Source organism: Bactrocera latifrons, unplaced genomic scaffold (genome assembly GCF_001853355.1).
Source record: "Bactrocera latifrons isolate USDA-ARS-PBARC rearing strain unplaced genomic scaffold, ASM185335v1 scaffold_63, whole genome shotgun sequence".
Taxonomy (NCBI): domain Eukaryota; kingdom Metazoa; phylum Arthropoda; class Insecta; order Diptera; family Tephritidae; genus Bactrocera; species Bactrocera latifrons.
In genome coordinates, this window is record NW_017537301.1 from 1395493 (window position 1) to 1420485 (window position 24993).

The 24993-nt window shown below is 32.5% G+C and overlaps 4 protein-coding genes across 6 annotated transcripts in view; 2 read left to right on the forward strand and 2 right to left on the reverse strand.

Moving 5' to 3' along the window:
- LOC108975252 (heat shock protein 68-like) overlaps window positions 1-1008 on the forward strand; it is a gene marked incomplete in the record, with an annotated part of 11785 nt that extends 10777 nt beyond the window's left edge. Inside the window, 1 exon segment of the mRNA XM_018943606.1 lies at window positions 280-1008. Within this exon segment, the coding sequence (XP_018799151.1) occupies window positions 280-927 (648 nt within the window).
- Window positions 1009-1102: 94 nt separating this feature from the next.
- LOC108975253 (cystinosin homolog) lies at window positions 1103-13553 on the reverse strand. Of its 3 annotated transcripts, XM_018943608.1 has the most exons (10): window positions 13185-13553; window positions 9477-9484; window positions 4205-4299; window positions 4010-4139; window positions 3665-3847; window positions 3241-3601; window positions 2373-2540; window positions 2141-2258; window positions 1978-2080; window positions 1103-1600 (listed from the first exon to the last, which is right to left on the reverse strand). In XM_018943608.1, exons 3-10 carry the CDS (start codon window positions 4275-4277, stop codon window positions 1516-1518), a joined length of 1221 nt encoding a protein of 406 aa, XP_018799153.1. In that variant the 5' UTR covers window positions 4278-4299; window positions 9477-9484; window positions 13185-13553; the 3' UTR covers window positions 1103-1515. The 3 variants fall into 3 exon arrangements, with proteins under 3 accessions (XP_018799153.1, XP_018799154.1, XP_018799152.1); XM_018943609.1 differs by lacking the exon at window positions 9477-9484 and having other exon boundaries at window positions 4010-4136; window positions 4205-4294; window positions 13183-13553; XM_018943607.1 differs by lacking the exon at window positions 9477-9484 and having other exon boundaries at window positions 4205-4294; window positions 13183-13553.
- A 1926-nt stretch (window positions 13554-15479) lies between these two features.
- LOC108975230 (scaffold protein salvador) lies at window positions 15480-17845 on the reverse strand. The gene is made up of 3 exons (XM_018943578.1): window positions 17790-17845; window positions 15922-17623; window positions 15480-15802 (listed from the first exon to the last, which is right to left on the reverse strand). Exons 2-3 carry the CDS (start codon window positions 17592-17594, stop codon window positions 15718-15720), a joined length of 1758 nt encoding a protein of 585 aa, XP_018799123.1. The 5' UTR covers window positions 17595-17623; window positions 17790-17845; the 3' UTR covers window positions 15480-15717.
- A 929-nt stretch (window positions 17846-18774) lies between these two features.
- LOC108975237 lies at window positions 18775-24830 on the forward strand. The gene is made up of 11 exons (XM_018943587.1): window positions 18775-19174; window positions 19246-19477; window positions 22224-22337; window positions 22469-22628; window positions 22730-22818; window positions 22893-23333; window positions 23398-23499; window positions 24055-24158; window positions 24231-24348; window positions 24418-24574; window positions 24679-24830. Exons 1-11 carry the CDS (start codon window positions 18986-18988, stop codon window positions 24788-24790), a joined length of 1818 nt encoding a protein of 605 aa, XP_018799132.1. The 5' UTR covers window positions 18775-18985; the 3' UTR covers window positions 24791-24830.
- The last annotated feature ends 163 nt before the right edge of the window (window positions 24831-24993 follow it).

Consider the following 24993-nt stretch of genomic DNA (forward strand, 5'->3'; position numbering starts at 1 on the left):
CTTGTTGGTGGTTCAACTCGAATTCCTAAAGTCCAAAACTTGCTACAAACATTCTTCGGTGGAAAGACTTTAAACCTTTCTATCAATCCAGATGAGGCGGTAGCATACGGTGCAGCAATTCAAGCAGCCATTCTGAGTGGTGATAAGAGCAGTGCAATTCAAGATGTCCTCTTGGTTGACGTGGCACCATTATCACTTGGAATTGAGACCGCGGGTGGAGTGATGACCAAATTGATTGAGCGGAACAGTCGTATTCCATGCAAACAGTCAAAAACCTTCACGACATATGCAGATAACCAACCAGCTGTTACCATTCAGGTGTTTGAAGGTGAACGTGCCATGACTAAAGACAACAATTTGCTGGGCACATTCAATTTAACTGGGATTCCACCAGCTCCGCGAGGAGTACCCAAAGTAGATGTAACTTTTGATTTGGATGCTAATGGAATTTTAAATGTGACGGCAAAGGAAATGAGCACCGGCAATGCTAAGAATATAACCATAAAGAACGATAAGGGACGACTTTCACAAGCAGACATCGATCGCATGGTAAATGAAGCGGAAAAATATGCCGAGGAAGATGATAAACACCGTCAACGAATAACTGCCCGCAATCAACTTGAAAGTTATGTGTTTGGTGTAAAACAARCAGCTGACGAAGCGGGAAGCAAATTAAGTCAATCAGATAAGGATCGAGTACTGGAGAAGTGTAAAGAGACGATTAAGTGGCTTGACAGTAATACCACCGCCGAAAAGGAGGAGTTCGAGTATAAATTGGAGGAGCTAACGAAAATATGTAGTCCAATTATGACAAAGATGCATCAACAAGCAGGAGGTGCTGCCCAACAACCTGGTAATTGCGGACAACAATCTGGTGGTTTTGGCGGTGGTAATTATGGTGGACCAACAGTCGAAGAAGTTGACTAAATTCCAATTTGTTGTATTAAAATTTAATTTATGTATTTTAATTAGTTGGTACAAGACTGTGATTTAGTTTTTAATTAAATTATCTTTGAAATGAATTTTAGTAAATACATATGTTGTTATTGTTGCTAAGTTCGTGATTCTTTACAAGTTTTAAATAAAACTAGCCACTTTTCAATACTTTTAAACAAAGAATTAAGTATTTTATTAAAACGGGTGTTCAAAATTAAAAGTATGAGTACTTTGGTTTGTTGTTCCACTCTTATTTATACCTAGCCAATTCCGGAAACGAATTTTTTTTATAGATTTCGTTTAGAATTTCTAGTAAGTTAACTCTCAGAATTTCTTGAAAAGTAATAAAATAATTTTCAATTGAAAGTTTGAAATAAAAGTGTATTTACAATTCGGGATGTCCTTAAAAGTACTCAATTGTGTACTTTTATTTGTACACACATACATACATATATAAATCTTAAGTACAAGAAAAGTGTGCGAGTATACACATTTATACATGAGTGCTTAACAAGCCTTAACAAAATAAATATTAAAAACAAAAACTAAAACAATAATAATAAAACATAAAAAGTAAAACTAATAGTGCGGCTGCTCGTCAGCTTTGTCAGTAACCACTTCTGTGGCGTTAGTAGTCGTAGAGATGGAAAGCTGCTGGGAGTGCCTAAAAACAAAAATTGTGCATTTTATATAGAATATCGAGCAACAAAGCAAGTGCAGTTTATGAATACGTCAATTATGTATATGGTTATGTGCATATATACATACATTTATAAAGGTATGAGTATGCAGGTGCTTCAATGTGTGTGTGTGTATGTAGTATGGTATTGATGAAGCTGAGTGTGTTCAGTTGGCTTTGTAATTTAAAAAAAAATATTGAACTTTTGCCTTGACCAAACTTTGATTTATTAGTTTGTCTATGCTTTTTTGATATCATGAATGCGTTTACATGTTATTTATGTTAATTTTGATGGATGAATAATGTGTGGCCAACACTACGAAGGTGCTTAATAAATATACTTTAAAGTTTTTGGAACCAACCTGTAAAACACATAGTGTTGAAGAATAAACAACACATCGAAGAGCACGGAGAATAGACCCATGCCGAATTTCGTCACTGAACCGAAAATTGACACCCAATCGTCTGCAAACATTGAAGTAGAATATAAGTTTTTTTAGGTGAATAAAAATGAAAACAAATTACTGTAATTGTACGCGTTCAAGATCATCTGCAACATGCTGAGCAAACCACCAGTGAAATCCAACAGAATATTACCAATACTCCAGCCAGTAGTGCTCTTGCGGCGATAGTTCATCAGTGCCTGCAGACGTTCAAGTTATAAAAATGTTGTAATATTCAATAATTAATGTCAGACATGGCGTTTTTATTGAGAAGGCATATGTAATGCGTTTTTGTTGTTTTTTTTTTAGCTAACCTGGGGCACATATTTGATGATCATTGCCAATTTAATGTAACTGCAGTAGTATAGAAAATCCAGCCACTGCACAACACCAGTAATGGCTAGAATCAATGTAACCAAAACAATTATCGCGATTGCGGTTAATATACCAGACGCGATTTTGGAGACTCTTTGTTCGGCGCGCTGTAATAATAACACCATATAAATATAAAATAATACAAGAAAAAATGTGAACTTCGGTCAATTTAAATGAGAGCTAAGTATATGCTTTAGTGTTTCGATCTAAACAATTTCTTAAGGGATTGTAGCATTTCTTCGGACAATATTGTGGACATTTATGTAAAATTTGGTGGAGCTATCTTTGCAAATGAAAAAATCTTACATACAGTTATATGCTATAGTTTTTAATACGAACAATTTGTTCTTGGTCAATCACTTTCGGAAAGATCTCTTGTCTTATAAAAATGTTTTCCATGCCAAAATTTTATTTTGACCGATCAGATTGCATGACAGCTATGAGGGCTGTTCATTGGGGAGAAAAGGACGTGTGGAATAGTTTAAACTGATATCTCAAAACTAGAGGACATACTTCACATGACATAGACAGATCGACTCAGTTTAACAACTTCTCTTGGACCAGGGGTTATCAGGAGGACATGGCGCTCTGTAACATCGTTTTGCAGATTTTTTTCCAACAATTCACTACAATCATATTCTGTCCCCGGTCTTTACATTTACATTATAGGGTCGCCGACGTTTCTTTCAGGGTGTTATAAACTTCCTTAATATACATTGTTCAGCGCTTAATTACTGCGCTAATTAAAGTTCATTTTTAAGTTTATAATAAGTATTTAAGTTTGTGTTATGGTTCACCAAGCCTTACCTCAAATAAAAAGCACTGGATAATTGTAATGGCTGTGGCAAACATCGCATGTAAACCAAATACTACATCATTCAATAAAACTGGATTCATACCACGTGGATGTCGACTGGCATATTCCTCCTGTATGCTGGGTACCCAATAGAGGCCACAATTGAAAACACTATATAGTGTAAATCCAACAATGTTGAGCGCTAGAAAATCAAAATTTAATCCAACTACAGATTTTCGTCTCAAATTAATGAAAATCTGCGGGTAGAACGAAATGGACCAGGCCACAAAATAAATCCAACCGAATACGATTGATGTGTAAATAATCGGCTCCGACTTTGCAACAGTAATGCGTACAAATAAATCGTCAACACTGCATAAAAAATTGTATGAGTACATTATAATAAAAAAGTGAGTACATTCTGCGCACACGTACATCCAGGACTCGTCCGGTACGCTCGTCGCTGTAACTTCTAGGTGTCCAAGTTGGAGTCCTCGAACGCTAATTGTTCTATTTTGTGGATTCGATGCACTGATTGTGAAGTAGTTAGGATCCAATTCTACTAAAGTCTCATGCTGTTTTACCAATTGGACAAAAACGTCTTGTTCCAATGGATCCCTGTAAGATGTAAAAATTGGTGGAAACTACCGTCGTAAGAGCGGATCAATTTCAACTCGCTTGTTGCGATTGGACTAGTTGATTACATTTTTTAATTACTATTACCTCACCCTGTGAATGCTTGCATATTTACTTTATATAGTATATTCTGTTGAGACTCACCTGAGTAGAACGTCAAATGTTTTTGTGTTTTTTACTATAATTGTGAGATCATGTGTGGATACTGTTAACCCGCTTCGGTTAGAGCTTTGTGTGAATCGTTCATCTGCGGCTGTTTGTGTGAATAAAGCTACTGGAAGTTCGACGAATCAATTAGTAATTATGAAGTACAATGAAGTATACAATTCGCTAACTCACCTATTATTGATATCACAAATATTAATGAATTCGTATACCGAGGTATACTGTAGATACCAGTAGATTTCTTCATTTTATTACACGAATTTTCTGAAATAAATAAAAGTATTAAAATATTAATAAAAATTGAAAAGTAATGATGTAAAAAAGTAATTCACAAATAAATTGCAAATTTCTTCGGGGAATACATCAGCTGATTCAAGTCACGATGTTTAAGCATTCAAAATTAGTTAATCGGGATTCTCTGTATAAGTGATCGGCGTGACGAGCAAAGTATTTAACCATGTCCATTTGTCCGTTTTAATATAAACTGAAACTAGATCTCAGTTTTTGAGATATCGATTCGAAATTTCGCACACGTTGTTTTCTCCCCAATAAATTGCTCCTTTGTTGGAATCGCCGTTTTCGGACAACTACAGCTACCAGACAAACTGAACAATAATTATAAAATTTTTGTATGGTCTTTTTTTGATAAGATATCTTCACGAGTTTTGATAAGGATTTTGATCAAAGGTACAATTTCCGAATATATTGCTCCGATCTGACCACTGTTGCATATAGCTGCCGTACAAACTGTCCGATCAATATATAGATTTTGTATGGATTTGTGGAAGCTGTTATAGTTCCGATGCAATCTAATTTTATTTTTGCAGTTACCTTTTATTCTTGTTTCAAATATCAATTATTATAGTAAAAATTATCAACATTTCGGTATCACTACACTTGCATGTAATTGTTTTCATTCATACATATTTATAGAATGCAAACATGGACATACTTACATACTATGTTTTTTGTTTAGTTTTGGTGCTTCATATAACTTGTAAATACTCTCTCGCTGATTAATTAATTGTTAATGATTTCATATTATTATTTAATTTTTTGTTGTTTTTCTGAGAACTTACTACAACAACATTCATATAAATTTTCAATTTTCTTGTCAACACTTTCATACAATATGCAATTATATAAAGTATTTGGTTGGTATATGAAACAACATTTAAGGAATGCAATCAGATCATGTGTATGTGTGCGTATGTTTATTTTTAACAATTTCCTTTACTACTTCAAGCTAAGTGCGGAAATTCCACGCAATTGAATCAATTAATTCGAGCAAAGTGCGTGTGGATTGTTCATATACTTATGAATTTATGAAAGTGCATTTATTGATTGCCCTAATAAAGATATATAGTTCACATTTGTACATGCATATGTACTTATACCCTCATATGTATCTTTACTACTAAAGATTGGTTGAACAAATTGTTTAGTAATTACAAGACGAGATTGAGCCGTTTCAATTCATCGGAAGACGATGTACAAAATAAGTGTAAGTATTATGTTTTGTGGGAGTGCAGAGTCAAAGCATCGTGGTAAGACTGGCGGAGTACGGTTATCGGAGATTTTGCGGCATAACTGTAGGTAAAGCATTAAAGTCAAGCCGGCGTCATTCGTTGCTTCATTCAATTTTCCAAAGGAAGTTCTATTCAATGAATACGCGTTCTGCTTTCCACTTGCCAGTTCTGTTGAGAAGATCGTGGTCGGCGGGTAAAATATTTCGGTTGTGTTTTTTCAGGTATAATATATTCATATGTATTTAATAGGTTGAGGAGTGCTTAGCAGGGGCTAACTGCTTTTTAGCTTTCAACCGGGTCCACGTCAAGACATATATTATATTTTAAAATAGTGGAAATAGTCGTGTAGTAATTGTAAACTTCCGGCCTGTGCAGTGGTTAAAGGGCTACATGGGTTTTGTCGGGTAAAAAACAGCCTTTTTTCAAAAAAAAAATTTTTATTGTTACAAAAATACACTATTAACGAAAAAATTCTTAAAGTTTTTGAAGAGAATATTTTAAACTCAGCCAATGCGCCGCGATTTCCGGTAACCCCTTTGGGAAAAAGATACGCCCGCGTGGCAAGATTAGAGGATTCAACTTGGACAAAGGTAAAAAAAAACTAAAAATTGATTTCTGGTAGACATTTTTATAATAAGATTGAAAATTTCGGAAAAAATTTTCCGACGTTTTTTCAAATAGTTGTAATCGAAAAAATCCTTTGTCTTTAAGAATTGCATCTCAAAGAGTTGTGTAAAATTTCATGAAGATCGGTTGAGTAGTTCTCGAGAAATCTTGCCAAGTGACTTCAAAAGAACAGTATCGAGATAAACGCGTTTAAAGATGACGCACTTAGCCTAACTAGCCTCCAGCGCACAAGCTCTCAAGGCTGTTACTCCGAAGCTAAAACTATTAGGACAATATTCTATAGTTGTTGTAGGATTTAATAATACAATAAAAAAATCGATATTTTGAAATACGTAAACCCATGTAACCCCTTAACATTTCTTGGGAGGTTATAACCTAAAAATCACTTATCAACGCTTCATGGACAAAGTTAGGTTACTTGTGGCACTAGATCGTGAAATATTTCACGAATGTTTAAGTGATTTAATCATTGATGATACGCCGTTTGGAAAATGTTACAACTCAAGGACATATGTATGTAATTCCCCAATTTTTTTAAATTCAAAAATAATCGAAAAATGCCCTTCCGAAATAAAAATAAAATTAACTTTATTCAACCACCCTTGTGAACGTCAATATTTCTATACATACATACGCACACCAGCTACGAACCTTTAAAACGTGATAACCGCGACGTCCATTTATTGAATGAAAACGAGACCAAACGTGCTAAAATTATCATATTAGTGTTTATTGGAATGGCCAAATGCTGATTAATTGCGCCAGTGAAATTTTAATCGCTGTTTGTCAACAATGTGCCATTGTCTATACGGGCTAATTGGGCAAGTACGTACATATGTATGCACTTGTACACATTGTATTTATGTATTATGTAGTACATGTGTTGGTATTTATGTTCATATGGCATAGATGGCTTATTTACTTTTCTAAGTAAAGGTCAGTAACGTGAATTCTGTCAGTAATTAGCAATTCTAGGCATTATTATTTTGGTAGTAGACGAATGAAGGTGCATGAGTAACAACTACGATTGAAATTGACGTTTATTTGACGTAATCGTAATATGGAATTCCCATATTTTGTGCTGGGACTGGTAGTTTTTTGCATTACTTCAGGCTGACTTCAAATCGAATAATCGAATGGAGAATCGTTGTAACATAATGTTTGATTCTCCTACTGTTTGATGACAATTCTTCCAGCTAATCTTTTTGTAAATATATATGTAGTTATATATGAGTTTCTACGGTTAACTTTTTATATTGTTTGACAGCTGTCAAATACATATTTAAGAATCTAAATTCATATTCAAAACTTATACTGTCTATACTACATAAACGCTAATAATAATTCCTAAAACATTAGAATGATTTGAGATACTAAATTATTATGAAAAATTATTACTTACACTTAAGTAAGAAAATTTGAATATATTTTGATGTTTGACATTTCTCTTAGGTTAGTATTATTATTAAATTTACGCGTGTTCAACTTAGGTGCTATGTTCATCCCTCATATTCACTAGTAACTTTATTAAGTATGCAAGCAACTAATAAAACTCATCCAAGCCACGTAGCTGATAACAACGGCTATTAAATTGACATTTCACATACATTTTTCGTATAGCTTGATTAGAATGATTTTATAGTGCTATTAAATCGATATGCAAGTTGCGTTCGTTGTAAACTTAACCCTTAATAGCCTAGAGTATTAATTTTGATACCAATCTTTTGAACCGAGTGTTCGCATTACTATTAGTTTTTTTTAAAGGTCGACTGTACGTATTTTTTCCAACGAAATTAAAAAAAAAAAAATCAAATGTCATTATTGTTTTATCTATGACATATTACTTGCACGGCAAAGTGAACAAGTAAACACATTTTACTAAAAGTTTTGTTGAATACAAATTTGATATATTTTCGTTTTCTGAAGAATATAAATACTTTTGAGGTAAGTGAATATTTCATTTTTTCTATGAGATATTTATTTTTTGCGAGTTCATGTTTTACTATTAGTGCCATTTTTGTGAGTATCAATTCTGATGCGATAATAAAAACAATCAATGTTTCGCATTATTTCATGTATAGGTACATACATATATCTGTGTTTTTTTCTAAATAAATATGTAAAATAAATTTTGTGATTTTTTAAAGCTATTTTTCTCATCATCTTGACCCTCAAGCAAACACAGTAATATTAAAAATAAATCACTTTCGTAAATCAGACTATTAAGGGTTAATATACCCTGTCCTAGGTATAAATATGACATAGGTTTTTTATTTTAGATCATATTTATGAAACTGGCAAACGCACGTAGAAAGTAGGCCCAGCTTTTGAGGCATCATTAGAGTTTATCGAAATTAGCGTTATTAAACACTTTGCGAAATTTTCTTCAAATTACATATTGCTAACGCAATCGTGTTGAAAAAAATGCATATTAAAACGTTCGTTTTGGCTTACCTTAACTTTGGAAAGCAATTAGTGACTTGTATTAAATTTATGGTAGTTGAACTTTATGGCTTTTCGCGTGTGTACATATATACGAGTGGATTGTGAATATGTTTGCACGTAGTTGAAAAGTGGTTAATAAGTCTAATTGATAAACCTCGCTCTTGGCAATGAATCGCTACAGTTTAGGTTTTACGTTCTGGTTTACAAACGCACCCATGTACATACATAAGTGTGCATGCATCTACAATATATAGTGCTCGGTAGCTTTGGAAAACACCTGTGTCTAAGCGTCTATATTCATGAGCCGGTTTAAAAAGTTAAGCAAATAAACAATCATAAAAAGCTTAATCATAGAAAATACTATATATTACTAACCTATGGACACACAAAATAGAAAATGCACGGGCACAAGAAATTAGCAAAAAGCAAACAGCTCCTTAAATTTAAATGAAAGAAGAATTGTGCAGTTCAAATCTATCGGAATTATGTTAATTTTGAACATAACTCTTAAACAAAGTAACACTTTCGTAAGGTCTTTTTGGAATGTAAGAACAAGTCACATATTTTGATAAGAGCAATTCATTGCATTGCGTGGTTTGTGAGTTAGATATGACGCAAGTACGTGTGAAAATTACCTCATAACGGTAAACCTGCTCTGGGGCACCAAGTTATTAAGTAACACAATATTTTAATTAATATTTTTGTAATTTTAAAACCCACCAGCCATGGCTCTGGGTAATTCTCTACGCTGATATCATACATATTCCGAGACTTTTTTTTAAATAAATAAACACTTTATTTCAATGCCGTGATTCAACTAATTGTGGACCAACCAATTTATCCACTCACTTGCAGCTTCACGCTCAATGAAAGTGCAATTTTGTAATTTTCTTAGGTTACATCTGTTGTTCAGGGGTTCTTTACAGCAATGCACATAAATAAAATAAGTATAACGCTCAACTTGTTATTATTATTTGAGCAGTTTTAAGTACCTGCATATTTATTTAGTTTACAGTGAACTAGAAATAAACTTTACAATTGTAGTAAAAATTAACTAGCTTTTGACATGTTTATGTATTACATATAGTACACATGTAAATAATTCGGTTTGTATGATATTCAATAAAATAACTAGATTCAAAAAACAAATACATATTTTATACTCTGCTTTGGTAAAAGCGTTGAAATGTCGGAGAAAAGGTGAATTAACTAATATTCAATCTAAAAAAAGTTGTTTTTAATATAGAAGTTTTTTTTAATATATCTTTTAAAGCGTTATATACAGTTAGAATTTAAAAAAAATCGATTTTTTTCAGGTATTTTCTTAATGTACATATATATTTAAGAATACACACAGAACATTTTATATCGTTCCGGTGAATATTTTCGAAGTTACAAGTAAATGTGAAAAAGCATTTCAGTGTGCTATGTAAAGTGTATTCCAACCTTTAAGGGATCGTCTCAATGCAAAATTTTCGAAAAATCGATTAAAATCGAAATTAAAATTATTAGGTCGATACAGCGTTTCTTGTAGAAAGGGTACAGAGTGGAGAACTCAGAGAAACAATCTTTAAAAGCGTTTTTCTCACAGCGGTTGCCACTCTCAAAGAAAGAAGTTTTGAAGAAATCTAGTTCTCAATTTGTGATAATATTTTTAACGTCATTCGCTATCGCGCTACGGAAGCTTATTTTGTTGAAATCTTTCTATTTTTTTTCTACGAAAAACTGTCGGAAAAAGAGTAAAATTCAATACTTTTTGTTCAAACAATAACACTTTTTTATAAACAATTTAAGACCGACATTTTTTTTAAAAAATCTTTTTTTTTAAGAAACCGCTATTTTGTCAAAAAAAATTATTTTGCTTATTCTTTCGATTAATTATTATATTTCACTTTAACGAAATCTGTTTGGTTTTCTAATTTCATAGGATCCAGTTCAGAGATATAGTGGTCACCCCGAAATGCATTTTTTAAGAGGAGCTCTCGGAGATTAATTGTAGTCTCTTTCTAAATAAATATTTTTATTAATACTAAGTCTTAAAATATAGTTAAAAGATACCAAGTGTACAAATTCTTCGATCAAATTTATTGTTTTCGTTAAGAAAAGCCGTTAATAAAAACTGTTTATTAAAAACTACTACAAGCTTAATTTCACAACAGTAAAGTGTGTGTTTTTTTGTAAACTAATTAGGAAACAGTGGTGGTATAAGAGGTATAGGCGCTGTAAGTGTGGGGAACACATTGTTTTGTACCATATGTTATTGGGCATTTTGGAAATTTTAGCTTCGTGATTAATGACTTTAATACGTATGTACTATAAGTCATTCGGTTAAAATTATGGTAAAAATAGTTACAAGTTTATTTGGGAAATCATTTTATATAGACCGTTATTATGTTTTTAACGTCTACACCGACGTCATCTTATGTTCAAAATTACAAACTTAGTTTTTTTTTATTATAACTGTGCATTCGATTTTTCGATTTTATTTAAAGTATGTACTCTAGGCGACGATATGTTATCTGATATACTCTTATATGAAGTGTTAGTACCAAAAAAATATACTTAGAGCGTTAAAGAGCCGTAATTTTTAGTATATATCTCTCTTGAATAGAATTAATATGTACATTTTGCGTTTTTAGGAACTGTATCCCCATAAAAACGCGTGGTTATGTCAGTTTAAATCATTATAATTTGTAAATTCGATCCATCTTTTTAAAGAACAAGAAAAAACGTTAACTTGCTAATTCTTCACAGGTGCATTTCTTAAAGCAACTATAATAAAATAATCGAACGTTTAAAAAAAAAATATTTTATGAAAATCTCTACCTTTATTTTGATCAATAAGTTTGTGCTAAATCCTATAATGGTCTGACAGCAGTTTCTTGAGGAAAATTTCAGATTAATATCTCAAAGATAGTAGGAGTATGTTATATCTGAGAGACTTGTTGGATTTTTTGGCAGACAGAGATGCATTAATAAGTCGACACATTGATCATTTATATACGTAGTTTAGGGTATACAATTTAAGTTTTTCTGAAATAGTTAAGTACACTAATTTTCGGTAATTTATTAATTAAACAAATATATGAAAACCCCTCAAGTATGAATAACTGTTCTACATTATTATCGTCAATTTCACGAAGAAAATCATTCATTTTAACAGTTCAATTGTCTTATCAATTATCAGTTAACGTCAGACACTTGTATAAAGTGTTTATAACTATTTACATACTTAGTCGGTTCTATGCACATTTTTATAACCAAAGTGTGGTTAGGATACATGTTAGAGTATTTTGCAATAATCTAAAGAATTAAAAAAAAAAACAAATGTTTTAACTAACAAAATAATTAAATTATATACCGCAAAATAAATAATTACTTTTCTTAAAAAATTTTTTCTTTCATAAATGGAAAACTTTTACATAATAATACAGCTTTGAATTTGTTCCACTGACACGTTACCGTAGAATTTTTAGGTATTAAGCAATTGGAGAAGAAGAAATATTTTTAGAACATTATATTGGGTAGTCGAAAAAGTCTTTTCGTATTTCTAATCAAACTTTAGCATAGATGTCACTAACAGTACTACCAACAGAAAAAAATTTACCGATTCGAAAAACAGGCGAAGTATAAATTAAAAGTTCACTTTTCACGCTTTTGTCGTTTATTACAGCAGAATAAAATCTTAAAATGTTCATTGGCAAGATCTTGTAAGCAGGATTTGTTTTAAAATATTTAATAGAATTTTAACGGATTAGCTTTAAGGAGCGAGTTGTACGCAATTAAAATTTTAAATCAATGGAACTGTAATCGGATAATTAATATCCAGGGAACTAAACGCATAAAGTGAACTAAGCACTAACTAACTTATTTCAAATTGTAAGCATTCAAAGGTTGAACCTTAATACTGGTATATCTACCGACCACTGAACGGAATATCGGCAGTTAAATAGTTAAAAAAGTAAAAAACCCAAGGGTATTTTCCATACTAATGGATCTACGATGTACATATGAATACGTGCATGTAAGCGTCGTATACATATAATACACCATTTTTGGTTTATTTTTACATTTTGATCCTCATATTAGAACGCTTATTCATGCTTTTATCACCGGCGGAGTGTGAATGAACGGTTAACTTTGTATAAATAAGCTGCATAATAATATACCAATCTCTATATACATATAAGTTGATATTTATAAATATTTATAATCACTTTCTTTTCAAAAATTGTATATTCAATCTGAAATTTGCTGGCTCGCGAATGTCATTAATTAATTGTTATAATAAGCAATACGACATAAAATCATTACTTTTTTGTGCCAATCGCCAAAAGCTTGCGCCACGGCACGTAAAAGCAATAAATATTTTATATACACATATAAAAAAAAAAAAACACAAAAATCGACAAGAAAAAACACTTGTCAAACTTATCGGAATTTCTTTTGCTGTACTGACTCGACTCCTCATAGCCACAGGAAATAATAAGATACGCTTTTGATAACAACAAATACATAACATACGTTAAACCTAAATGAAAACAAACATACCAGACTATTGTTTGAATTGTGCTAATAAGGTAAAGCCGAAATGTTTAATTATTCAAATATTCAAAAATCGAGTTTTAACTTTTTACTTTAATATTTATTAGCGTAGAGTTGTTCAGTTCTATAAGCCCTCAGTAGAGAATAACGCTTAAATAAATTTTGCAACTTAGCGAAAAATGATTTATCGTCACACGTGTGTCGATGCCGATATGGTGTTTGAAACGCAAGTCACTGAGTAAATATGAGTCCGATCACTTCGACGTTTATATCGCGACTAATAACGGCGCATTCAGTCTGTAACAAGAGGAGACCGCCTCTTATTCAAACACTGAAATGCAAACTCATGAGCGTTGAAAACTTTAAATCGGGCAATACAGTACACTCAGCTCAGAGTGCTCAATGCATGCGCCACAGCTAAGAATTTATATTTATAGCGATTTGTTGAGCTGATAACCGATTATAAAGCGCAGCCAAGAGCATAGGTAAGCCAAAACTACATCTGATTAGAACTATATCTGCATAGTTTGTATGTATGTACTTTAATACAAAGTAGATTGTTATCATTCATCCAATGATATGAGTGACAGATATATGTTTGCAGTAACTCATCGCTCTATATATATAAGTACGTTCATATATGTATGTATGTATTTTAAATTATCTTTAAACGAAGTAAACATTTTTAACGGGTTACAAAAACTGATTTTATGTTTTCATTTTTAATTGTACTTAAATTATAAAATAACCTTTGGTCAAAATGAAGTTTTTAAATAAATATTAATATTCTCCAATTATTTGCGACACCTTTTACGTGTATCACTTGTTTTTTGAATATTTGTACATAGTATATATATAGTATATATGTATATATTAAGGGATCCTGAAACTTTTTCGGTTTTTTTGCGAAATGCTGTTTTCAGAATCGGCGTTGAAAATGCTCCAAAACGGCTGCATCCAGGGGCTTGAAATTTCCACTTGACCCTCGAAGGAATACGATTTTTATAAAAATTTCAATACTTTAAGCCAGTTTGAAAAAGTTTTCACAAAACAACAAACGAGAACAACTTTTTCTTTTAGGAAGCCGCCATTTCGTCAAAAATCAGAATTAAAAGTAGTTCATTGATCACAACCTGTATTCATCTATCTTAATAATATATTTGGGATCAAGTGAATTCAATTTTTTTCAAAATTATATGATAATTCATTACATTCTGTAAATGTACATTTCTTATAGTTATTAATTAAATAAAATGCTTAAAACAGAGTTTTTTTTACATTGAAATGAATGTAACTACATAACGGAAGATTCAGAAAAAGGCTCGTTTTAATATTGTTGAACTATAGCCATGTGTATAGTATAGTAGGAGTTTCGGTACAAATTTGAGGTCAATGTCAGGGAATTTTGTCATTTAACAGTATATTAAATACAATTGTGTGGAAGTTACTCCAGTTTGACAAGGAAGTCGATTTTTTCGGTGCATATTTTATACGATGCATAATGGGTTTAAGCTATAAATAATTATTTATTTTTAATAAATTATGAAATTAAAACATCTTTTATTAACTTCAGAATTTAATCTCTTAAGTGACGAAAAATGTAAACACAAATTTCAATTGTGAAATCTAAGTGTGTAAATATTCGTGATACCACTTCAATACGCTTACAATTGTAAAATTTCATTTCCTCACGTTAAAAGCCGTTAGCTTGTGTAATATTATTTTGTTTTGACATTTAATGGAAAAGTTTCGTGAAGATATCTTTCACTTGATTTGAACCTATCCGAACAATTTGTTTGGAGATTTTAGTACTGCTTTGAACCAAAATATGTGCCAAAATTCTTTCAAAAAAACACGTTGCACTTAATTATGACCAATCAGCGACAGCTATACTCTAGAGTAGCCTTAACTTGGCGGTCTCTACAAATGGGCAGCAACTTACACAGAAAAGGATTTGTGTCAAATTTCATATATAGTGTAGATATAGAACTATCTATAGACAGATGGGCATGGCTAAATCATTTACATAATATATACTTTACAGGGTTTCCGACCCTTCCTTCTGGGTGTTACAAACTTCGCGGAATACTTAGTATGCCCTGTGCAGGTAAAAAAAAAAAACAGTAATACATATTTACATGTGCTCATATAAAAAAGTAAGACATTTATCTTTGAAAAAAATGTATAAAGTATATTTATATTTTTTTTTTTGCAAAAGTCACATAGGTTAAAACGAAAAAGATATGAGTATATATAAATAAAATGATAGTAGAGCAAATCATAAAAACATTTTATAGAACGCAATCATTGGTAAATATAAATAAAATACATATTATTTAAAATCAGTAACATAAAATTTTTACTTAAAAGTTATCAAATGTTTGTTGATACGAAAACAGTTCACAGTTCAACATAACAAGACAGTCCAATTATACCTCAAGAGATATAAGGTTTCCTTATATGCGCAAGTATCTAAGTTTTGGAGAAGCACAGCGCACACTAAACACAAGTAGGATTCAAATAGCTGCCTTTTAACGAGTGTTATTGATGTGTGGCTTGTGTATGTAATTCTTGCAAATAGCGCTCTTGCTCAGCACGACGATTCTTTTCCAAAATCAAAGCACGTCTGATGAACCGAAAAACAACAAAAAAAATTAAAAATTCGAAACGATAAACATTTATGAAAAAAAAGAAATTGTTTACATATATACAAATAAACGCTGCATAGCAGTATTTCGCACTTACCTATATCGTTCGTAGAAGCCAACAATTGTGCCGAGCTCTTGCTTGAACAGACGTACCAACATACCATCGAAGCACTCAAGATCTTGCAAACTGAACATGTTGAATTGCAGCATATGGTCTTTCGATGAATCGGCATTTGAGTATACCACCAACCATTTGGGTATCTCTTCTAACAAATACGGATTAGCCGGTACTAGCGCATTGTGTGTGTGTACTGGCGGTGTATAAGGAACTGGCATTTCAGGGCCTATGGCCTTCGGTGGTTCGGCAGATGTAGTATATACATAATATGAGGTAAGGCAGGGATGCTGTCTTTGGCATTGCCCTGTGTATTGATTTTCATAGTAGGTACCGTGAACTTTCGAAACAACACGTCGCCATCCTACCGGTAGACCTTCCCTCTCTAGCGGATGCGACCAATGCGTTGTATGCGTGTGATGGTCAATATAATACTTGCGTCCATGAAGAGTATATTGCATTGCCCAGCCGGGTGGAAGTGGTAGCTCTTCTTCTATGGATTGCTGTGATGGCACCTTTTGTAAAACATTTGTGGTACTGTTTGTTTTGCCGACCGATTGTGAGTGTAGCTGCCTCGACGGTGCATGATACAAAGATTGAACAGAAGTTGCAGCTGCTGTACCACCAGTTAAATCGTATGATGAATGCAAGTTATTGTTGGAAACCGCCAGAGTGGTATTACTATAAATGGGTGACTCAGAGCGAACTTCTGCAGTTGATTGAGTAGAACGACTATCGAAATTATTCATTGATGTATGATTATTGTTGATAACGCTTCCTGAAGTATTGGAAGAAACTCTAAAGGGATTTTCGTATATGGGATAGGAGTCAGAGCCGGCTAAATAACTGGCATTGGTTGGATAATGTTGTGGTGGAGTTGGTGTAGCACCACGTGGTATCTGAAGTACATTATTGTAGGAATCCATACCCTCAGCTATTGATGTAGTATTGGTATCACTGCTTGTAAATCCACGGATACGTCCATCATAAGAGTTACTATGTTTTTGATTAGCAGAGTGCCTTCTGTGAAATTGTTCGTACGATGCATTGTTTGGCTGCAATAAAGGTGATGATTGTTGACGTCGCATTCGGTCGATTTGCTCAATGTTTACATAGTTGTTAGTGCTGTTACTAGCATTGCTGCTGTTACCGCTATGACCATGTCCATTGCTGGCCATATCTAAATTATTGCTTGAGTAGAAATGCGGATGTTGGTTTGTTGAGGACATGGAATTGGTAGGCGCATAAAAGCCGGTCACACCGTAACGTTGCTGATGTGCCTGCGACACCGAACGCATCGTTGTCGTTGTCGTTGGAGGCAATTGTGATTGTGCGCGTCTTGCATGATAATAATCAGGTTGCGAATTCAATTGTGAGTCGTTGCCGCAGGAGTAAGTATTGCGACTTGAATTACCAGAACTACGGCCGGTAAATTCGCAACTGGGCGAAGTGCTTGCACAACGCTGCAGTGACTTTTTATTATGTTTGGCTCGCTGCTCATCAAATGACCAGACATTTATCACTGGTATTTCAGGTGGTGTTTCCTTTTTCACATACTTACCAACCACACCTTCCTTATGAGCGGTAGCCTTTTCCTTACTGCGGCGCGACAACATGGTCGGTTTTCGATTGCACAGCAAGATTAGGTAGTTCATTCAATCTCTATAACGCCTCCCATAAAAAGCTACCAAAAATCGAAGTATTCATATTAAAATGAAAATTTCTTTTGTTGCCATGCAAAAACAAAAAGTTTAGTTGCGGTAGCAATTTGTTACTCTGGGTTAATTTTCATGCGCTCTTTTAGATTATTGCGAATGTTGAAGTTAATTTTTACTTCTCAGCTTACTCACTAATAACACAGCAAATAAATAAAGTACTTATAAAGACGTAAAGAAATAAACAACCGGAACAAATTTACAAGTACAAAATGTCAAATTAAATTGGATGGTGATGTGCAAGTAAGCCTTAAAAATAGAGAAACCCTTATGTTATCGATTAATAATACTTGAGATAAGCTGTTCACAACAAGATATGTTGACTTGTATTATTTAGTTTTTAAACTTTTATTTGAAGCTTTACTAGCTATTTTGTGATTACATTAGGTTTTTTACAATCATTTAGAATGAATTCGCATTGCTAATTTTCGATTGCAGAATTTCGACTACTTATAAATAGGCACATCTTTGGTATGCTGACGGCCGGATGACGGATCATGATGAGAGTTGCCATGACTTAATTATTGAAATTTCTATATAAAATGTTATTTTCGTGTTTGAATTTTAAAAACGCATTTTAGATAGTTTAAAAATTAGTTTAAATTATATCGCAAACAAAATCAAATAATCAGACGTTATTAGAATAAATATATTTAAAATATTTTTTTTAAATTTTTTTTAAATTAAAAATCGGAGAAAAATTATTTTTAATTTTATTAAGTTTTAGGTATATATTGCAAACAAAAAAGTGAGTTTTGACACCAAGTCTAAAATTAGAAATTACTAAAAGAAAACGTTAAAAAAAGTACATACTTTTTACTTTGAATCAAAGTGTAAAATGAAAACAGGGTTCTAGAACAACTTCACTCCAAACCAGCAATATACCTGTAATTAATTTGTTTACATGTATTAATTAGTTCCCAAAGTTTATGCTCATCAATTGTTAGAAAATTAATGATTAAGCAAAACAGAGTTATTATAAAATGCCTTAAGCCCAAGAAGAGCAACACATGTTGGACAAGTTTTAGCAAAACTTGAGATGATCATGAGTGCAAATAGCCATAAGGTGCTTAATATACGAATTTTTATAGTCTGTTTAGTTTTTAAACGGGCGCGAGCATCGGCAGTCACTAACTCGAGAAGCTTACTCTGTTTAAGCTTATACTTAATTCTAGTCAGCAATTATTATAATTCACATACATCTAACTGGAGATGTGCTAACGTGTTTTGAAGAGTGCAAAAATAATAAAAAATAGAGAAATTGCAATTACAAGAATTTACTAAAAATAAATTTGTGCAAAATTTGCAAAGTGTATCCACCGTAAAGTGAAATGTCGCAACAGAATGGCATTTCCGCCGAAGCCGCACCGGAAGCGGAGACGGAGCCAAAAGGAGTGGTGGTTTATTTAAAAAAGCTATGGACATATCGACAATATTTGGTGATCGAACCATTTTTCTTTTTCTACTTGATGGCTAGTGTTTTTAATGCAGTAGCAATGCAAAATTTCCCGCTCGACAAGGTAACACTAACCAAGAGTGGATCCTTTCATTTTGGTTTGTGCTTTTAACTGGAGTTGTTTCGATTTTATAGGCGTGTCGCGTTAATTTGGGTTATAATAAAATTGTCTGCGAAACCACTTTGGACAAATCCGAGCTGGGCATAGAATGCGACGACTTCAATTTTGAAAACACAACGCTCGGCGCAGAAGCAGCAGATGCTGCGCTCTCTATCGGTTCGTCGGGCTTCAACTACACTGTGTGCAAAGCTGAAATCGAGGCACAAAAATTAGCTGCCGATGTATCTGGAAAACGCGCACCCATTGGTGTGTATGTTTTATTATAGCATTTCATGCTTCGTGGCTCCATGGTAAAATTTTGAGATTCACATGATGTGTGTTGATTGCATTAACGCTTCATTTGCTGTTTGAGCTGAGTATCAATTTGGACTTATACCAAAAAATTTAATATTTAGAACCAGTTTCGGGTATTTGCATTTCGTGTTTAACACATAATGCAAATCTAAAAAATGTGTGTTTGAATTTCAGAAAATATAAATACCAATCTAATAATTGCTGGTATTACCAGTTCCTTTCGCAAACACGCTCCAGAAGTTCTATACAAGTGTGTGTGTGTGTGACGGAACAAGAGAACAAAACAGAAAAGTAAAACATTCTTCACAATAATATCCCCAAGACATCATTAAATTTTACTTGTTTTATGTATAACTTTTTTTTTGAATAACTAATATATTATTATTTTTCAATATCGTTTTTTAATTTTTTTTTTTAATGATACTTAGTGGCACTTGTAAACTCCAAATATAGATAGTAATTTTGCGCCGTTTATGTTAATTGTTAATCTCTGTTAAAGAAAAAATACACTTACAGCATCGTCAATCGAGGCTTTAATTGTTTATTGGAACGTGATTTTTCATTTGTTTTGATTTCGTAATTTGCCTTTTTCACGCATGCAAATAGTTGCCAATTCATCTTCAGTACTTCAGAGATTTTTGAATTATAGTTCAAAACTGGTTCCGTTAGCACTTACCTTGCGTACAGTTTGATTATTAAACAAGTTGTTTTCATTAGAATTTTTAGTTTTTGTACAAACGGATTAATCAGCATTCGTTCTGAACGCTGTGTTTTATAACATTTGTGTACTTGTGTGTGTGTTAATCTTCAGAAACAAACATATTCGATGTGAGGTAATGTCAATTAGTGAAACGTCGAATGAAATTTTCCTACTAGAAGATGATCACAAAACTTTATTACAACATTCTCTTGCTTAATTGATTTGGAGGTGCTATTAAATAGATTCGTTTAATGAACTGGATTAGAACACATTTAGTCGGTAATCGCTAGAGTGCAAGTGTGTAATACATATATACATATACTTATATAAAAATATATCACATGGTATCGGATGTTTTTTTTTTTATATTTTTGAATTTTTATTATTTCAAGTAAATATGTGTATTTTTATCCTTAAACATTTTTTTGAGAAATATTTGAAAGTGTTAATTGCAATTGCCTGAATAGAAGAAGGAATATTCCAATTAATTAAAAAATGCAGCCTTGTCGCGAAAAAATTGATTTGCCAGGTTCTTTACAGAAACAATTCTTAATTACGGCGAATTCTCAAACGTTTTCAGAGATTGATTACATTCATACATTTTTAATTGCATATTCAATTCAAATGCAAATGTTTAGTCATCACGAAGCTTAATTTCTCCATGTATGTATGTAAATACATATGTATTAAGCTATTGAATTAACTGTTATATGCAAATTTTTGTTTGACCAATATTTAGTTTATTTTTAGTTCAAATGTTAATGAAAAAATAAAATAAAATAAAATTAATATTTAATACTTTTCTGTATTTTTTTTTATATTAACTTCGGCTTGATACATTTCTTAAAGCGTCGAACTATATTATTATTCTAATATTGAGTGGTCAGTTTGTATGGCAGCTTTATGTTATAGTGGTCTGATCGGAACATTTGGGGTTGTCTGGGACAATACTTAAGTTATGTAAAATTTCGTCAAACTATTTTATCAAGTTTTCTATTACAGAACTTAATTTATATCTTTAAACACGGGGGACCTCTATGCATATACTGTGATCAAAATGAAAGGTGAATTTTTGATTTATACTTCGCGTGTTTTTCGAATCGGTAAGTTTTTTTGTAAGTTGGGAGTGACATCTATGCTAAATTTCACGCCAAAATATTCATTAGTATTTGAGATACGTGTCGCTTTTTTTGCTCTAAAAGTAAATTAATTTATGGAACAAGGAAGTGCGATAATGCACCATCTCATACTGCATTGGTTATTCGTGATCATTATGCCACATTTTCAACTACTATCGTACCAACACGACGGAGGATTTTTCCAGGATTTTCCTATGATAACTGGAAAATACCTTGGCATAATTGTATTACAGCTGGAGGAGATTACTTTGAAAGAAATGAAATGGACAAAATTTACCTTTCAATGTGACCACAGAGTATATAGACAGACGCACATACATACAGACATGACTAAATCGACTCAGCTCGGCTCGCTAATCATTTATGTATATATTAATATTACTACTTGATTACTTTATAGGATATGCAACGTCTCTTTCTGAGCATTAAAAACTTCGTGGCAAACTAAATATACACTGTTCAGGGAATAGAAGCGCATTTCAGGTCAAGTAAATGCATTATCCTGTATATGACTAGTTATCTATAAAACAGAAAAAAAGAAAAACTTTTATTTATCATAATTCCTAAGAAACTAAGTTCAAATCGATTAACTTTCTCATCAAAATATATACTTGGCATTAAAATGCGGCTTAAACCCCAATCAACACTGTTTACCTTTTAGAAAGCTTAATTATATACTATTACATCGCAACTAATAAGCCTTATGAGGATTATAATTTTGATATGTAATATTTGCAATGTCAGAGTACTTGAAAATACTTAATGATTTGGAGAATATATCACTGCGAAGAGTTATAAAATATTTTAACAAATTGTTTATTTGACTAACAAACGATTTTTTACATTTTCTTATTTACAGCTGCCATCTTTCCTTTGATTGTGTTACTTTTCGCTGGTGGCTGGTCTGATCGTTACAATAAGCGCAAGCCATGCATGATTATGCCCATTATTGGCGAGTTGCTTTCCTTCACATGTAAGCACATTAAAAAAAAAAATCATTATAATAGTAAAAAAGCATTATAATAGTCAAATAAATGTAAAAATATATTAAATGGAAATTAAAAAATTTAAATACAAAATTTTTGTGCCATGAATTCCCCAAAGGTTTGCTAATTTCGGCTATCTTCTTCGACGCCCTGCCTATGGAGTTTGGCGCATACTGCGAGGCGATCGTACCTGCATTATTCGGCGGACTCACGTTTTGTTTAATGGCTATATACAGTTATATAACTATAGCGACACCTGAGAAAGATCGGATATTTAGGTAATATTTACAATTTTCAACTATTTTTATATAAATATATTCCATTATTTTCATGCCTTTTCCATCATTTTCAAACTAATCCTACTGTTCAATCCCTTCAGATTTGGTATCTTTGCGATGTTCGTGACAGCTGTGCCTTTTATTGGCCAACCAATAAGCGGTTTTCTGTTTCAGAAACTTGGTTATATATGTAAGTCACAAATCTTTGTTTTGCAACACAAAAATTACATTAATTTCTTTTCTTTTTTGTGTTGTGTCTCACAGTTTCCTTTGGCATGGCCGCATCATTTCAAATTATTGCCATACTCTACATAATATTCTTTATAAAAGAGGTGCAACCCGCACCTAAAACAGTTGAAAAAGCACCTGAAGACATCCCGCCACCATTGCCGGCACATGGTCCACCACCGCTACGTGTCGGCGCTGACAATTTGGCTTATGAGCACACAGGCACCGATGAGGTGGATCGCGTCAAGAATGTGAGTTTTGAATTAAATTCGCGTTTAGAGCCGTCAGATAAGTCGGCACAGTTATCGAATGCTGACGCTGCAACACCCGCTCGACGGTCCTTTCTTCGTGAATTCTTCGATCCAACTTTGGTTTTAGATTGCCTTAAATTTCCATTAGTAAAACGTCCGAACCACGGAAGAATGTTACTGATTTTACTTATAACTGCTTACTTTTTGACCCTTGGTCCCGTTTCAGGTAGATCAAAACCTTTGATTATTAAATTTAAATGGAGAGCGAAATATTTTGTACTCTTTTGTAGGCGAAAATGATTATTGGTACCGTTATACACTTATCAAACTCAATTGGAATGGAAATGACTTTAGTTTCTTCTTCACGTTTTCTTCTGCGGCAGCTTTAGTTGGTATGTGGAAAATACTTTATATGTACAAATATTAGAACGGATCGATTTTTTTTCTATGAAGTTGCATAAGTGGGAAATGTTCTATGTATCATTCTTAACATTTTTGCTTAAGAGACTATGGATCTAAAGCCTCGTGTCAGCGATTTTTGTATGGAAGATATCTGATATTGTTGTTCGATCAGACCGATTGCGACAAATGATCAATAGAATATCAAAATGCACATTCACACTAAATTTCAAAAGGATATCTCACTGATACTGACGAACAAATTTTTAAGATCCCTAAAAACCTTCGCTTTAAAAATCGTTGATTTTAGACCCATAATCTTTTTGCCAAAGTTGCTCAGAATTATCCGTACAACCTTTCCTGCAAATGCGATTTTTCCGTTTTTTGGCTCTCTGTATATCAACCCGCTCTAATGTATATATGTACATATTTTTGGTTTGAAAATCTTGTATATGTCAACTGTTATTAGCTTCTATCTATGTTTCCCTATTTTTATGCTACGGCTTTTCGTACTTTAAGATTTTTTTAATATTATTTTTCACTTTTAGGCACTTTTATTGGGACCGCTATACTTAGTAAATTGCTGAAATTTTCGGACCCCACCATTGGCATATTATCAGCTGTAGCAATTGTTATTTCACGAATTCTCTTTGTAAGTTAAATTCATAATTATTCTTAATTTTTTAATAACTGCCTTTTAATTTAAATTTTGCATACATTTCAGGCTTTTGCCAGTGATACGAAGTCTTTCTATGTTGCTGGTGTTGTTGATATGTTCGTGAGTTTGCGTGTCATTGCCATCAAAACTATCAGCTCCAGCATTGTTGATGGCGCAGAATTAAGTTAGTGTTTAAAGATAATTATTTGAGCGAAGATTTTATATATATTTTTTTTAATTTCTATAATTATAGGCAAAATGTACTCGATATTTGGTATTAGTGAGCCAATTGGGCAGTTCATATTCCCGCCAATTTTCAGTGCCATATATCAAGAAACTGTGGCAACTTTTCCTGGTGCGATCTTTCTCTTTGGCGAAGTATTCTATGTACCCAATGTGCTGGTGTTTATGTAAGTGACCTTTTTTGGATATTCTCTGTTTTACTAAATTTTTGTATTTTTTTTTTTCATTTATCTTATAAACTATTTTGTTTTATTTTATTTTTTGCTTGCAGATTGTGTTATATCATTTTACGGCGCAGAAATAAATCTCCGCAGAAGCCCGTAGAAAGTACCAGTGCAAATACTGACCCCACAAATCCGGATTGTGAAATAACTAGTCTATAATTCTTTTATTCATGTATATAAATTTAATAAGAATGCTGCCAAGCTGTGTAAAAGATTAAAGAAAAAACTTTATCTTTGAAAATATTATACTGAAAATATTTTGGGATGCTTTACGTTTATTTAAAATATTTTAATATTGAAATCGGTTTAATTTTTCATGCTGAAAAGTTTTGACCATGGAAAACTCTAGTTTTTTTATTTTA

Excerpts from the sequence above, each read along its gene's own strand:
- LOC108975253 (XM_018943608.1), bottom strand. The coding sequence starts at position 4,277 with ATGAAGAAATCTACTGGTATCTACAGTATACCTCGGTATACGAATTCA. Across the intron at positions 3,848-4,009 it reads ACATTTGACGTTCTACTCAG|GGATCCATTGGAACAAGACG; the intron begins GTGAGTCTCAAC and ends TACATCTTACAG. Across the intron at positions 2,541-3,240 it reads TCCAGTGCTTTTTATTTGAG|CGCGCCGAACAAAGAGTCTC; the intron begins GTAAGGCTTGGT and ends TTATTATTACAG.
- LOC108975237 (XM_018943587.1), top strand. The coding sequence starts at position 18,986 with ATGTCGCAACAGAATGGCATTTCCGCCGAAGCCGCACCGGAAGCGGAG. Across the intron at positions 19,175-19,245 it reads AAAATTTCCCGCTCGACAAG|GCGTGTCGCGTTAATTTGGG; the intron begins GTAACACTAACC and ends TCGATTTTATAG. Across the intron at positions 24,575-24,678 it reads CCCAATGTGCTGGTGTTTAT|ATTGTGTTATATCATTTTAC; the intron begins GTAAGTGACCTT and ends TTTTGCTTGCAG.
- LOC108975230 (XM_018943578.1), bottom strand. The coding sequence starts at position 17,594 with ATGAACTACCTAATCTTGCTGTGCAATCGAAAACCGACCATGTTGTCG. Across the intron at positions 15,803-15,921 it reads GGCTTCTACGAACGATATAG|ACGTGCTTTGATTTTGGAAA; the intron begins GTAAGTGCGAAA and ends TCGGTTCATCAG.